Source organism: Pyxicephalus adspersus, chromosome Z, assembly GCF_032062135.1.
Source record: "Pyxicephalus adspersus chromosome Z, UCB_Pads_2.0, whole genome shotgun sequence".
Taxonomy (NCBI): Eukaryota; Metazoa; Chordata; class Amphibia; order Anura; family Pyxicephalidae; genus Pyxicephalus; species Pyxicephalus adspersus.
The window spans coordinates 59,662,935-59,677,321 of record NC_092871.1 but is presented as its reverse complement, the minus strand read 5'-3'; the positions used below and the strand labels follow the sequence as shown (position 1 = coordinate 59,677,321).

The window sequence follows — 14,387 nt, the reverse complement described above, 5'->3', positions numbered from 1 at the left end:
TGGGGTCTGCTGTGCTAAGGGAAAGATTTAGGGGGATGGTTGAGATATTTCATCTAGAACGGTGTGGGGGGGGGGGGGGGGGGGGGGTGGGACAGTTAAATAAGGTGGCAAAAAGGTTAGTCGGGGGTCAGCCACTAGTGGAGGGTGGATTGGAGATAGTTTGGGGGAGGGTTATGGATAAATATATAGAACTTCCCATGTTACAAACAAACATTGTATTGTGCAGTACTAGTTGTACTGAAAAACAAAAGGATTTGGCAAACAGTGCTGGTAAATGGTAAATGCAGCAATGGTTTAAAGAGCCTGTTCACCAATGCTAGACTTTTAGCAAACAAAATAGGGGAAGGGGAGTCTGAAGCCTTTATTAAGTGGGGAGAATTATCACTTAGTTGGCTTTGCTGAATCCTGGTATTGTTCTTCACATGACTGGGCTGTCAATATTCCTGGGTATACTCTTTGTAAAAACAGAGTCAAATGAAAGGGTGGTGGTGTCTGTCTGTATGTGAGAAGTGATCTAAAAGGGAATGTGAAAGAAGAAATTGCGGATGGAACAAGCAATGAGGTTGAGGCATTATGGGTGGAGTTGAATGACACAATTAATTATTGGAGTCTGCTATACACCCCCAGTGCTAAGGAATAAATAGAAAATCAACTACTAGCACAAATAGAAAAAGCAGCAAAAAGTAAAAGTGTTTAAATCATGGGAGATTTCAACTACCCTGACATTGACTGGAGTAATGGCACTACAGGAACAGCAAAAAAGGAAGGAAATTAGTGAATTTCGTACAAGATAATTTTATAGCACAGTTTATAGAAGCCCCAACTAGAAATGATGCGCTGCTGGACCTAGTTCTTTCTAACAATGCAGAGCTTATAACAAATGTACATGTAAAAGAGAATCTGGGTAGCGGTGACCATAATATGATTTCATTTAATGTAAGCTGTAAACAGGAAAGATAAAAACATGTAGTTTTAAGAGAGCATATTTTCCATTATTAAGGGCGCCTCTCTGTGACTTGGACTGGGAGAAAATAATGTCCTCAAAGAACACTGAACAGAAATGGGAATCTTTCAAGTCTGTTCTACAAAAGCATACTGAAAAATATGCAATAAGTTGAAGAGCCTAAAATTAAATCCCATGTGGCTCACAGCTGATGTTAAAAAAGCCAAAAAAGGAACAAGAAAAGGGGATTCCAAAAATATAAAAATGAAGGATCCCCCCTATTGTTTGAAAAATATAAAGAAAATAACAAAATATGTAAAAGGAGATAAAATGTGCAAAACTTCAAAATGAAAGACAGATTGCAAAGGAAAGTAAGACAAACCCCAAAAATGTTTTAAAATATATAAAAATAGCAAAAAGATTAGATCTGAGCATGTAGGCTTCTTAAAGAATGTCGCTGGGTTCGTAATTGAGGATAAAGAAAAGGCAGATTTACTAAACATTTTTTGTAGCTCTGTGTACACAAAGGAAAATGGCAGAGCTCAAGTCCAAATTCATAATAGCAATGTCACTGCCTTAAATGAGTCACAATGGCTCAGAATTGATATGATTGAGAAACAGCTGGGAAAAATTAAGGTTGACAAAGTACCAGGACCTGATGTATTACATTCACGTGTCCTCAAAGAGCTGAGCTCAGGTAATTGCAAAGCCAATTATTTCTAATTTTTAGAGACTCTTTAGTCCATGGCAAGGTATCGATGGATTGGCATAAGGTCAATGTGGTTTCTATCTTCAAAAAGGGAGCAAAGTCATTACCAGGTAACTACAGACCAGTTAGTTTAACGTCAATAGTTGGAAAGGTCTTGGAGAGTTTGATAAAGAATCACATAGAGGTGTTTCTGCTAGAAAATAATATTATAAGAGATAGTCAGCATGGCCTCAAGAAAGACCAAAGTTGTCAAACAAATGTACTCTCTTTTTATGAGGAAGTAAGTAAACAGGTAGACAGTGGAGTAGCAGTTGATATAGGGTACTTGGACATTGCTAAAGCATTTGACACTGTACCCCACAGACGGTTAATATGCAAGTTAGGGTCAACAGATTTGGAAAAGTCAATCTGTAAATGGAGAGAGAACTGGGTTAAAGATCGCATCCAGAGAGTTGTAATTAATGATTCATACTCTGGATGCTCTAGGGTTATTAGTGGTGTACCCCAGGGTTAAGTGTTGGGACCTTTACTGTTTAACATCTTTACAAAAGATATTGAGTTTAGGACCAAAAGTACCATTTCTGTGTTTGCAGATGACACCAAGCTATGTATTGGAATTAAGTCCATACAGGATGTCTACAATCTACAAGCAGACCTGGATGTACTGTTTGATTGGGCCGCCAAGTGGCAAATGACATTTAATATATATAAATGTAAAGGTATGCACTTGGGGGCTAACAACATGCATGCTTCATACTGTCTAGGGGGAATACATTTGGGGGGGTCAGAAAAAGAAAAGGATCTGGGGGTTCCGGTAGATCAAAGACTTAATAACCGCATTCAATGCCAAGCTGCATTATCTAAAGCTAGCAAAGTACTTTCTTGTATAAAAAGAGGAATAGACTACAGAGATGGAGACATAATCCTGCCCCTGTACAAAGCATTGGTCAGACCACATCTGGAATTTGCAGTCCAGTTTTGGGCACCAGTTCACAAAAAGGACATTGTGGAATTGGAGAGAGTGCAAAGAAGGGCAACTAAACTAATAAAAGGAATGGAGGAGCTCAGCTATGAGGCGAGATTAGCTGAAATGAATCTAATTCTCCCTTGAGAAGAGAAGTTTAAGGGGGGATATGATCACCCTGTATAAATATAAATAATGGTTCATAGAGAAAACTCTCTTCCCCATTATTCACTTTGAGATCATTACAAAGAACAGAAGGGCACTCTTTGCGTCTGGAGGAAAGGAAGTTTAAGCTCAGGATAAGAAAGGGATTCTTCACTGTAATGTCTGTGAAAATGTGGAATCGGCTCCCTCAGGAAGTAGTTTCAGCAACTACTATAGATTGCTTTAAGAAAAAGCTTTATATCTGGCATATGCTTATTTCCCTAGTGTTTGAACATGATGGACTTATATCATTTTTCAACCTAACCTATTGTGAGATCGCCCGTAGCAACGGGGGGTGTTTCAAACAGGAAACAGGGCCAGCAGGTTAAAAGTGCATCAAGGGTTTTATTTATTTATTTTCACACAAAAACAGACAAAATAAAACAAACAGCAAAATAAAGCCTGGCCACCTATTAACTGTTAGTTCCCTTTACTAACAATACTGCCCAACCTAGTGCTGTGCAGGACTCCAAGGCCCTAACAATACATCTTTTCCAACAAATTCTGTCTTTACAGTTCACCTTGGACCTCCTCCCAGCTCACCAGCCAAAACAGAAACACAGGAATAAGCAGGCTGGGAGTTTATATCAACAGCCTAATTTCCGGGAAGCATTTCAGGTGAGACAGTTAAACCTGATCATACCCAGGCCTCTTTAGATCCCCCACCTAGCCAAGAAGCTCATTGTCATTAGGCCTGGTACTTCAACCCCACCTTCAGGTCAAAAGGAAAACTGTCCGACTAAACAGAAAAATACTCGTAACTGCGTAACCTGTATCTGGGGCAAATGTACCTATTATTTCAGACGAAACACCGTGATTTCCTTGGCCAGCTGTTACACTATGTAATTCACATAAATTATTTTCTTCATAAAACTGTATACAGGGGGCAGCTTAACCGAGCAGCTCTGACTCCACAGGTGGGGGAACCAGCTTAAAAGCAGGCTACAAGATGGGGAAAAATCAGCGGGTAACACCCGCGGCAAAGCACCGGCCCCAAGCGAGGTTTTAATCCCGGGACTTGCCCGAGTTTTTTAAGCCCCAAAAACCAGAGGAGAAGCAGAGGGCAGATTCAATGATGGCGCCTGAGTCACAGGAGGATGAGTCTAGCAGAGACTTATTCGCGCCCTCAGGAGCTTTAGCAGAGGAGGAGGGGGAAACACAGAGGCCAGTGCTGCTGACAGATTTATCCAGCATGACTGTTGACATCAAGGCCACTCTCCGCAGCCATTGCTGAACTTCAAGGTATGACTCTATTCAGAATGACTCTATTATGTTTCAGGGGCATGCGGTGTCTCTATACCAGGATCTATCACCTATTACTTTGAAAAATTGCAGGGACTTAAAACCCATTTTACAAGTGCTTCGTCAGAAGAAAATACCCTATAGTAGGCGCTTCCCATTTAGCCTTCAGGCTATATCCAATGGCTATATCCCGGCAGATGGACTCAAATTCCCCTTCTCCTGTGGACAGCTCTAGTCCCAAGCGCAGTAAATTACCGGAGAGGTCCCTAGGTATAATTCAAAGGGCCACGTCAAGGAAGAGAACTGATTCAGGGACATTGTCAGACAGCCACTGAACCGGCCTGGCTGTGCAAGTTTTTGCTATGATGTAATAGCCGTGCCTGTATTGTTCGCTGTTTTTTTGAGCTGCAAGTTACTCAGGGGACCTTGATCAAAGCCTAAAATTGGCTTATGTATGTTTACATTCATAGAATGCTTGCTTAAAATATAAGGTGTTAACTGCTGTATTTACTCCCCCGCCAAGTGGAGTTGAGAATGTTGAGATTGCCTATACCAACGTTCTACTGTTTATTAACTTTTTCTTTTCAGTTTGCTGCTAGACAGATCAGCCATAATTTGGCCAATTTCTGGCTGTCCCCCAACCCTGGTGGTGCCTATATTATAGATATAGCACACCAAACTCCTAAAGACCCGTGACACGTTGTAATGTCAGGGCCTCGTGTGTAAAATCCTTTAAATTTCACCTTTTTTCTCTTCACCCCATTGGCGCTGTTTATTACATACCATTTTGAGGTGGTGGCGCCACTTGAGGTAACCATGGTGCAAAGATTTTTTACTAATCATAATGTACATGCTCAACTGCTTTTGTCCCAAAATGTTAACTATGTTATTGAGAGAATTTAAGAAAGCTGGTGCTTCGATTGTTTTCCTACAGGAAACGCACTTTAAAAAAGACATAACACCAAAAGTGACTAATTTCTTTTTCACTCAGGCGTTCCAGGCCACAGATTCATTATCCAAAACGAAAGGAGTGTCAATTCTGCTGAGTAAGCAATAGGGTCTCCATGTTACTGACACCCAGATTGATCCTGAGGATAGATACATTTTTCTTTTGGGCTCTATTGAAAACAAAAAAATTACATTTGTTAATGTGTATTTCCCAAATACTGGCCAATTAGCGTTTTTACAAATGATAGAATCTGCCCTTCATGAGTTTGCCAAGAGCATTGTGATCATGGGAGGGGATTTTAATATCCTGCTCAACCCGCTACTTGATACCTCTAATGGCAGGTCTTCAGTCCCATATAAAGTGCTTCGGAAAATGAAACAATTGCTACAGTCTATGCAGTTAGTTGATATCTGGAGGTCCCTCTGCCCCCTGGAACGGGACTACACAATCTATTCCACAGTGCACCAGAAATACTCCAGAATTGATTATTTCTTTCATACACAATCTGGTTTATTCAGGGTTGACTCTGTAAAGATAGCTACCCAATTATACTCTAACCATGCACCTGTCATGCTGTCCTTGAGGGGACTGTATAGCAGACACCAAGGTTGGTGCTGGAGGCTGAATCCCACAATTCTCACTGACCCGGTTTTGAAAGAGAGAATAGAAGAGCGTTTGGTCTCCTTTTTCCAGGACAATGTCACACCTACTATGTCCCCTATGACAGTGTGGGAGGCCAACAAATGTTTTATCAGAGGGTAACTGATTAGAATAGGTTCTCAAAAAAAGAGAGAGGAAGAGAGGAGGCTGGCCACTCCACTGCAGAAGGTAGCTGATCTGGAGAATGCACACAAACAATCCTTGTCGCAGCAGACAGCACAAGAATTGCAACAGGTCAGACTGGACCTCAAAGCCTTGATAGATGAAAAGGCAAAAAGGATCCTCTGTTTTAAATCCAAACTCTATTATGAGGAGGGCAACAAGAGTGGTAGGGTATTGGTGAGGGCACTCCATGAATACCAGGCAGCCTCTCATATATATGAGCTGTTACAGCCAAATGGCCAGCTCACACGTTGTGGCAGATGGCGGAGTGTTTTCATGATTATTACTCAGACCTGTATAACCTGCCTGAAACATGAGATAATGCTAATAAAAACCTATCTCACCCAGAGTGAACTTCCTAAGCTGTCGGATGATGAGGCCGATCTTGAACAGCCTTTCACTGTGGAGGAATTACAGAAAGGTATTTCTCAGCTAAAAGCAGGGAAAAGCCTGGGGCCTGATGGCTTTATTACTCTGTACTACAAAACCTTTGCTGCTACACTGACACCACATTTGTTACCGGCTCTGAACAGTGTGGCCACAGGTTCGCCGGTTTCCAACACTTGGTCGGAGGCATATATTACTGTGCTCCATAAAGCAGGTAAGGAAACCCATTATTGCTCCAATTACAGGCCAATATCACTTTTAAATGTGAACATTAAGTTGCTAGCCAAATTACTGAGTAATAGGATAGTTTTGTCTACTTCTAATTTGATTGGTTTGGATCAAGTAGGTTTTCTCCCAGGCAGAGAAGCTGGAGATAACACTACCAAAGTCCTGAATTTATTATTCTGGGCGCGCTCTTGGCATGTTAAAAGTATGCTCCTGTCCACGGATGCTGAAAAAGCGTTCAACAGAGTGGCCTGGGACTACATGTTTGAGGTTCTGAAGTTTACTGGTCTCAAGGGACATATGCTTTCCTGGCTCTATTCCCTATTTTGCTCGCCCAGAGCTAAAATTAGACTGAATGGAATTTTTTCCTGTGCAATTGGGATCAGTAACAGAACCAGGCAAGGCTGCCCGTTGTCACCCTTGTTGTTTATTCTAACCCTGGAGCCATTTATCAGAATGATTAATGCAAACGAAGATATTAGGGGGTTCGCAATAGGCAACAAGGAATATAAAACAGCCGCATATGCCGATTATCTGATGTTTTTTTCTAACACAACCACAAACATCGGTACTGAACTTACTCAGGGAGCTGGATAGGTGAACTACAGTAAATCTGCAGCTTTAAATGTTGATTTGCCGCAGCAAACAATACGTGAAATTCATCAAAATTCTTCCTTTACCTGGGAACAAACTGGCCTCCAATATTTGGGCATCCAGGTCCCCAGATATATTACAGAATTCTATGACAAAAACTGTATCCCTCTACTTAAAACAATCAGGGATAATTTGCAATGCTGGAGAGGCACACCTTTTTCATGGTTTGGCAGGGCTGCTATTGTTAAGATGAATGTACTACCCCGCCTCCTGTACGTTTTCAGGGCCATACCGATTAAAGTCCCAACTTCCTTTTTTCACAAATTGCAAGCTATGCTAACCAATTTTCTATGGTTAGGGCGTCCTCCAAGGATTGGTACTCCATTGTGACAAAAGCAAAAATGCAGGGTGTTGGCCTTGCTAGGATCCTAGATTGGTGTTCTCATGCTAAATACAAGGATCGGGTACAGTTGGAAAACACCATTGGCGGAGTGCCATTAGCCACAGCTGCCTGGTTGGAATTCTACTGTTTACCACCACTGGCCAGATCCCACCCTACTGTGGGTGCCGCATTGGCGATTTTTAGGAAAGTATTGCCCAGAAGGGATGTGGCCACTGTTCCTGGTGTCCTGACCCCTCAACTAGGAAACCCTGGATAGCGGTTTTTTGAGCGGGTGGACGTCAGGGACGCTACTAAATATTGGGAATTTTGTCAGAAATGGGAAGTTGCTGGATAGAATAGAGTTACGAGGTCTGACAGGAGAAGAATTTCCATGGTGGGTATATCTGCAGATTAAACACTACATTATTACCTTGGATTCCAGGGTCAAACTACCCACACAACATACGCTCTTTGAAAGATATTGGTCTGAGGCTACTCCTCTTCCACACACAACTTCTTTGATGTACGCTTACCTGAACCAATCTGAATCGACTCTTGACTGTTCCCGAAGATTTAGACAGAAATGGGAACAGGAGCTTAATACCCATTTTACAGAGGAGCAATGGGAGAGGGATTGCTTTCTAGCTCACAAATGTTCAATCAGCACGGGACTGCAGGAAAATGCTTAGAAAATTGGTATTGGACAGCAGATACGATCCACAAATTTGCCTCCCAGAAGCCTAATAATTGTTGGCGCTGTGGAACGGATGTGGGCACTATGTCCCATATCTGGTAGTCATTCCCTAAGATACAGGATTTCCGGAGAAAAATTGCTCATTTTAGTCAACTTATCACTGGACACACACTGCCACTGAGACCAGAAGTATGTCTTCTACATTTACATAACATGTCCCTGAAAAAATACAAAAAGTCCTTGACACTCCACCTAATTAATGCAGCACACAGTGTTATTCCTCTGTTTTGGAACTCCCGAGAGCCACCTAAGGTGCAACTCTGATTAAGCAAAATGAACACTGTCTATCTGATGCAGGAGGCAAAGGCCATTAACCTGGATAATATTGACAAGTTTTCTGTGACATAGGATGCATGTATCATTTTGAAATGTACAACCGTGCATCAAACTCTTTTTCCAAAGTAACCACCTAGCCCATTTTTTTTTCTTTTTCTACGGGTAGAGGAGGGAAATCAGTATATAAGGCACATGTCTTAAATGTTGGATATATTTTATTATGATAAATGTTTTTCTGCCTTTTTTGCCTGGTACTGTTTTTACAAGTGCCTTACCTTGCTGCTCACAAGGAAAGTGTTGACTGATGCCTTTTTGGAAGATTACGCTGTAATAATGTACTATTGATAAGTGGTTTTGTTTATTTTGCTGCTACAAGATGTATACTGTTTTAAATTATTGTTATTTCTGTTTTTTTGCAAAAAAAAGTTGAAGCGTTACAAAAACAACTGTATACAGGGAAGCATGATGCCAAATACACTGAAAATTATACTTTGGGTTTAACTATAATTTTAACATGTACCTCTACTAGAGTTAATTCAGATATACTAAAATAGATTTCTGTCATAAACACCTAATGTCATAAGAACTGCTAATATGAGGAATATGAATTTGTATCTGTTGTTGGGACAATAGCCTCTTACTTGGCAAAGCCAATGAAATCCTCATGGTTTGTGTTCATATAAGCCAATTCAATGTCAATCAATAGCATAACCTGTAGGAACAAAAGACAATAAGCTTTATATAATGCATACAGTGCAACAAAAAGCAAAATAAATATGAAGTTCTGATTTTCATAGTATCTATCATGCATATCCCAACAAATTGTACCAGGCATTGTCTATTTCAGTTTGAAAACACTATTGTCCCAGTTTTCTTGCCTGTATACAACAACTATTTTCCTATTCATTGGCTGTACAAGGAAATATTCCTGCTTTTAAAGTTTTTTGGATAGATTAGCGGTAAAAATTAGGAAAAGCATATACAATCAATTAGGAATAAAGACTGTGGTCTGGTAGCAGGGATGACAGACAGTTATCCCTACTGGGCATGTATTTTGTTATCTTGAATAATATTATTAGGTTTTCACCATGTACAGCTGTGGTAAACTATGACTGGGGCCATACAATTATTTAAAGCCAATTTGCTACTGATGCTGTGAAAAAGTCCTAAGAAACAAAGAAATCAGAATATATAGACTACAAAGTGGGATAAAACAAAGATCTAACATATATATATAGTAGACCAAAACAAACAACACATTCTGAAAAATAGATTCAGGGTTCATATATATTTTTTACTCTGGACACTTACCTGGTCTTTTGTCCTTCCCTCTCTCTCCCGAATGTGTGTAGTGACAATCCGTTCCATCTCCTCTCTTAGGTGGGGATATTGGCTGAGCTGTGGGAGACAATTTACATCTGTGTGGGACAAACTAAAAATAACTGAATAACAACTGGGTATGCTATATACTTATTTAATAATGGTTATATTCCACACAGAGCTAACAAGATGGACAATATATCCCCCAGATAATATTAGGGTTACACATAGTAAAAATAGTTGGTGGAACTTGGTGGGGCAGAAGAAAAAAACACAAACATGATTTCTTTTAAGTGGATAAACATACAGCTTATAGCTATCAATGTTTGCTATGTCACCAAGATAAAGATGGATAGAACCTATCTAGCTTGTATAAGCAATGGCTTTATATTTTGCCAGGCTTTATATATTCTAGAGTTCATATGTTCACCTCAGAATGTCAACATGTCCTGCCTGTAGAAATGATTCTGGCATCGAACACAACGGACCTATTTTTTTATGGCTATAAACACTAAGCTATGAAAAATCTGGCCCCAGACATCAAGCAGGGAGACCAGCAAGCAAGGGGATCTGCATCTGTTCTAAATCTCTGCTGAAATGTTACTAGATTTATTCCATCAATCTGCCATATAATGGTGATGAGCAAAGTCAGACATATTCAAAGTCTAGTAACAAACATGGCTGCTCATGTAGATGCAATGGAGAAATAAATGTAGGCAAGAAAAGTGTTAGCTGTGGCATTACCAGGTGAAAAAAAAGAATAATGGATCTAATGAAGCCACCCCATCTAAGGACTAGTAAGCTGCAATCTTTTGGGGTTTAGATATGTCTATTAAGATTGATGACAACATGATGCTCAGGTGGACAGCTCTGAGCTACAGGTATGGAATAAAGACCTGACTGCTTGCCATAGTGAAATGCCATAGTTGCCAGCCCTAATAATGGCCTAATGCCCATCTCTATATCACATACCCCTCAAAAGAGTTACATTTACAAACCCAGTAAGCTATTAGTGAATACCAAAGTGACTGAGCTACTGTAAAAATATATAACTATAAAAGATTTGAATATCTCCAGCACAATTTACAAACTTCTGAGTTGTAATGCAACAAGTCTGCCAATTTCCTCCAGGGGAAGCAAAGGCACACAAAATGGGAACAGAGAGTTATTAGGAATCTTGGACAATCTCCCTTCTGGGAAAAAAAATATGATGCTTCAAAGATGTTTATCAATGCAGCCACAATTCTCTGATTATATGTTGCAGCCACTACATAATTTGTTTCTCAATTATTTTGGTCAACAGCTATAAATGTACAGTCCAGATTTAATATATAATAAGAGGGGTTTAATTTGAACAACATAATATTCTATTTATTTTTAGTTCTTAATTGGAATAACATATTTGCATTGACAAAGCATAAATTTACTTTGAGATCTCCCTAATATAAGCAAGTATCAGATGTTACAGGGTTTATCTATTCCATATTCATTAGGTTTATACCAGTGTTTCTCTACCTGGGGTTCCTTCAGAGGTTGCTAGGAGTTCTTTAAACAATAAGTGTCTCTCAGGTCAGATTATTTGACACCAATGATCTTTTGGTGATCTGTAAGGGTAACATTTGGGGGCAGCAATGAAAGAAGCATTCTTCTCACTGACCACCATGCTAATATACTGGGAGCTTTGCATATAGTAATTTTAGCAGGAGCTTCCCGACACATGAAAGTTATTTCAAGGGTTCCCTCATGTTAACAATGTCAAGCAAGGCTGGGAAAAAAAAGGATACGGATTAAAAAATGCACTAATTTGTCATACAATATCAAATGCTGTACTTCAAAAAGTGGAACACATTAAAAACTGAACAATTACCTTTTTAGTCCAACATGGCTTACAACAACCCTATAAAAGACCACTAGTACTTTATTCAATATGTATATTTACACATCTCTGACATATCTCTACAATACCCAAGATATACCAACTCAAGAGTCCCCAGTTTCTTATAAATTGTGCAGCCATTGGAAAGGCACATGATGGCTTCCAGTTCTCGCAAATGGATTCTCCATTTTAATTTCTCTTAACACCTTTACTGCCTTAGAGATTATAAAATTACATTAAAAGAGTCAAAAGATAATGAAGACATTTTTATAGATGAATACATTCATCCCTGACCCTCAATTGTTGCTGAAAAGCATTTCGCATACATAACAATATAAATCTAAGAAAATCCTAAGTACTGTTTGTTTGTCAAGCAAAAATAAAAACTGAAATACAATGAACAAGCAAGCAAATACATTGCACAATTTAATTAAAAATGCCATTTCATTCAGATTTTGATCTTCAAGTAGCTTCTCAATTGAAAGATTAGTCTTTTAAGATGGTTCTCCCCAAACCTAGAATTTAAGAATTAATATTCATATAGGTTTAATGAATCTATTACTGGTCACCACCAGGTCCTCCAACAAAAGCATTATGTGTGACGTTTATATGAATGAGCATCAGAACATGTACCAAAAGTCTGTGTGGGTCAACAGGATGCCCCAGTATACTACATGCATATTACTAGTAGTGTCATTGTAGACATTATATTTGTCCACTGTTTTTTCATGCTAATTAATAAAGCCAAAGTCTAGTGTTTTACTTTGTTTTCTGAAGAGGGCATTGCTGAGGAGAGAATAAGCTCTAATTCGGTTACATTTTTGACTATTGTCCCTGTCTGCTAAATCTATGTTTTTCTAACCGTAGGCAACCAAGTTGGAGATTTTTTTACTTTCTTTACGTTCCTGGTGACAATAACTGTACATAGGATATGAGAGTTGTAAAGAAAATTCTCTCTACTTAAGAAGGTGCCATTTATAAGACCAATACTTAAAGTTTTCCTGTTTTACTGCTATATTGTGCGTAGTCTGATTATATACACACAGAGATCACCCAACATTTTTCAGCATTCTGCTGGAGAACAGCACAGCGGGGTGCCGTTTGCCCCTCTCTCCCCTCTCCATAGAGCAGGACAGTATTGTGTGTACATTCATGAAAGATCATTTCCAGAAACAGTAATTTGACATCCATCTGGTCATGGAAAAAATGTTTTGTTTTTTTTTTCAAATCAAAGGTTCATGAAAAATGTTGCATGCAAATTAAAAAAATTATAGTATCATTTTACAATAAAGAACAATATGTAGCTCGCTTATATATTTAAATTTGAGCTTCCTACTTGTCCTATATGGCACTGAAAATCAGATCTTAAATGACATTTTCTTGGAGTGTGATAACAATACTGTACTTGTACATGAGGTATGAATTGCCCACAAAGGGTAAACACACACTACAAACACATGCAAGAAATTACATGCAAAAGGTTTTTCTGCATTAATGTGGATTAAAATAGATCATTTTTTTCTGCTTGAGGGACAGGCACAGCATAATATCACACAAATGCCCATATGTTAAACTGTGTACATTGATTTCCTTGCTACAGACATGAAAACATATGGGAAAGATTTATGGTGAGTGCTTCAATATGTCTCATAGTTGTGCACTGGTGAGTGGGATATGAAATTATTTAGAGAATTGCAGATCAGAAGAACACATAAAACACAAATCTCAGGAACCATACAATAATTAAAGTATCATTAAGGACTTCTTCAAATAGTGCTAAGAATTTCTACTTAAATTGGACCCATCCTCCAATGTTTAGCAGTGCACACAAGTGATATTTCAAATTCTGGTAGTTCACAGAAAAATAAACCACCTGAAATTTCCTTATATCAACGATTTTACTGGTGGATGATTTGAGTTCATGAGTCTCAATGCCTGGATCAGGGGTTGGCAAAGTTTTACGGCCACTAGGCCATTTATGGGGTGGGCGGAAGCACACTAGACTGTACCCGCCCTAATGGCCCCGCCCACCACCAGGGAACGACCCCTGAAGTGAAATCCCTCTCCGTATGCATTGTGGAGGAGAGAGATTTACCTTTAGAGAGCTTTTCCAATTTACCACGGCGGCGGAAGTATCAACGGGGCAGCACCAGAGATTTGGCGGCTCTGGAGTTCCAGCGGCTCCGGTAGTTCCTAATGTCGGAACGAACTACCGGCTAGGCCGTATATGGCCTAAAGGCCTGAGTTTGCCGACCCCTGGCCTAGATGCTTAGGTCACTGTAATAGGTTGTCATTCTCTGATGTATTTACTTTATCCTTGAGAGGAAACTAAAGTGGGAACAGGCCAACATAGGCAGGGATACCCAAAACTTTAAGGAGAGGCAGGGATGTCTCATGGCTGGAGTGCCCAAAAAACAGAACATGACAGCAGGTGACCTAAACTGCTTTGTTGTTCTCATACAAAAATCAGGACTCAGATATAAATGTCCCCAGTCCCCCCCCCCCCCCCCCCCCCCCCCCCCCCTTTCCCATTGCACTGCCCAACATGTTGTCTTTTTTGGGAAATTACAGCTTGAGACTCCCACCAGTAAATTTCACATCAGCAAAACTCTAAATCGTTTGGCCACATGATTCCTGCCAAGGCTGCAGGCGAGCTGGAGCAGCAATTTCTCTTGAAAAGATAAGAAGAAGCCAATAATATATTTTGGTAGTTTTGAGTATATGCCATCTGTATATTACT

The 14,387-nt window shown here is 39.7% G+C and overlaps 1 protein-coding gene across 11 annotated transcripts in view; it reads right to left on the bottom strand.

The window, feature by feature from the left end:
* Positions 1 to 14,387, bottom strand: part of DNM1 (dynamin 1) — a 140,644-nt gene that overhangs the window by 72,274 nt on the left and 53,983 nt on the right. For all 11 annotated transcript variants that reach the window (XR_011923393.1, XM_072430547.1, XM_072430556.1 and 8 more), the window contains exons 11-12: positions 9,763 to 9,849; positions 9,093 to 9,163 (exon numbers count right to left, since the gene is read on the bottom strand). Coding sequence is in view for 10 of the 11 variants with exons in the window: in XM_072430547.1 (XP_072286648.1) it covers positions 9,093 to 9,163; positions 9,763 to 9,849 (158 nt within the window). In the remaining variant the exon portion in view is untranslated. The remainder of the gene's footprint in view (positions 1 to 9,092; positions 9,164 to 9,762; positions 9,850 to 14,387) is intronic.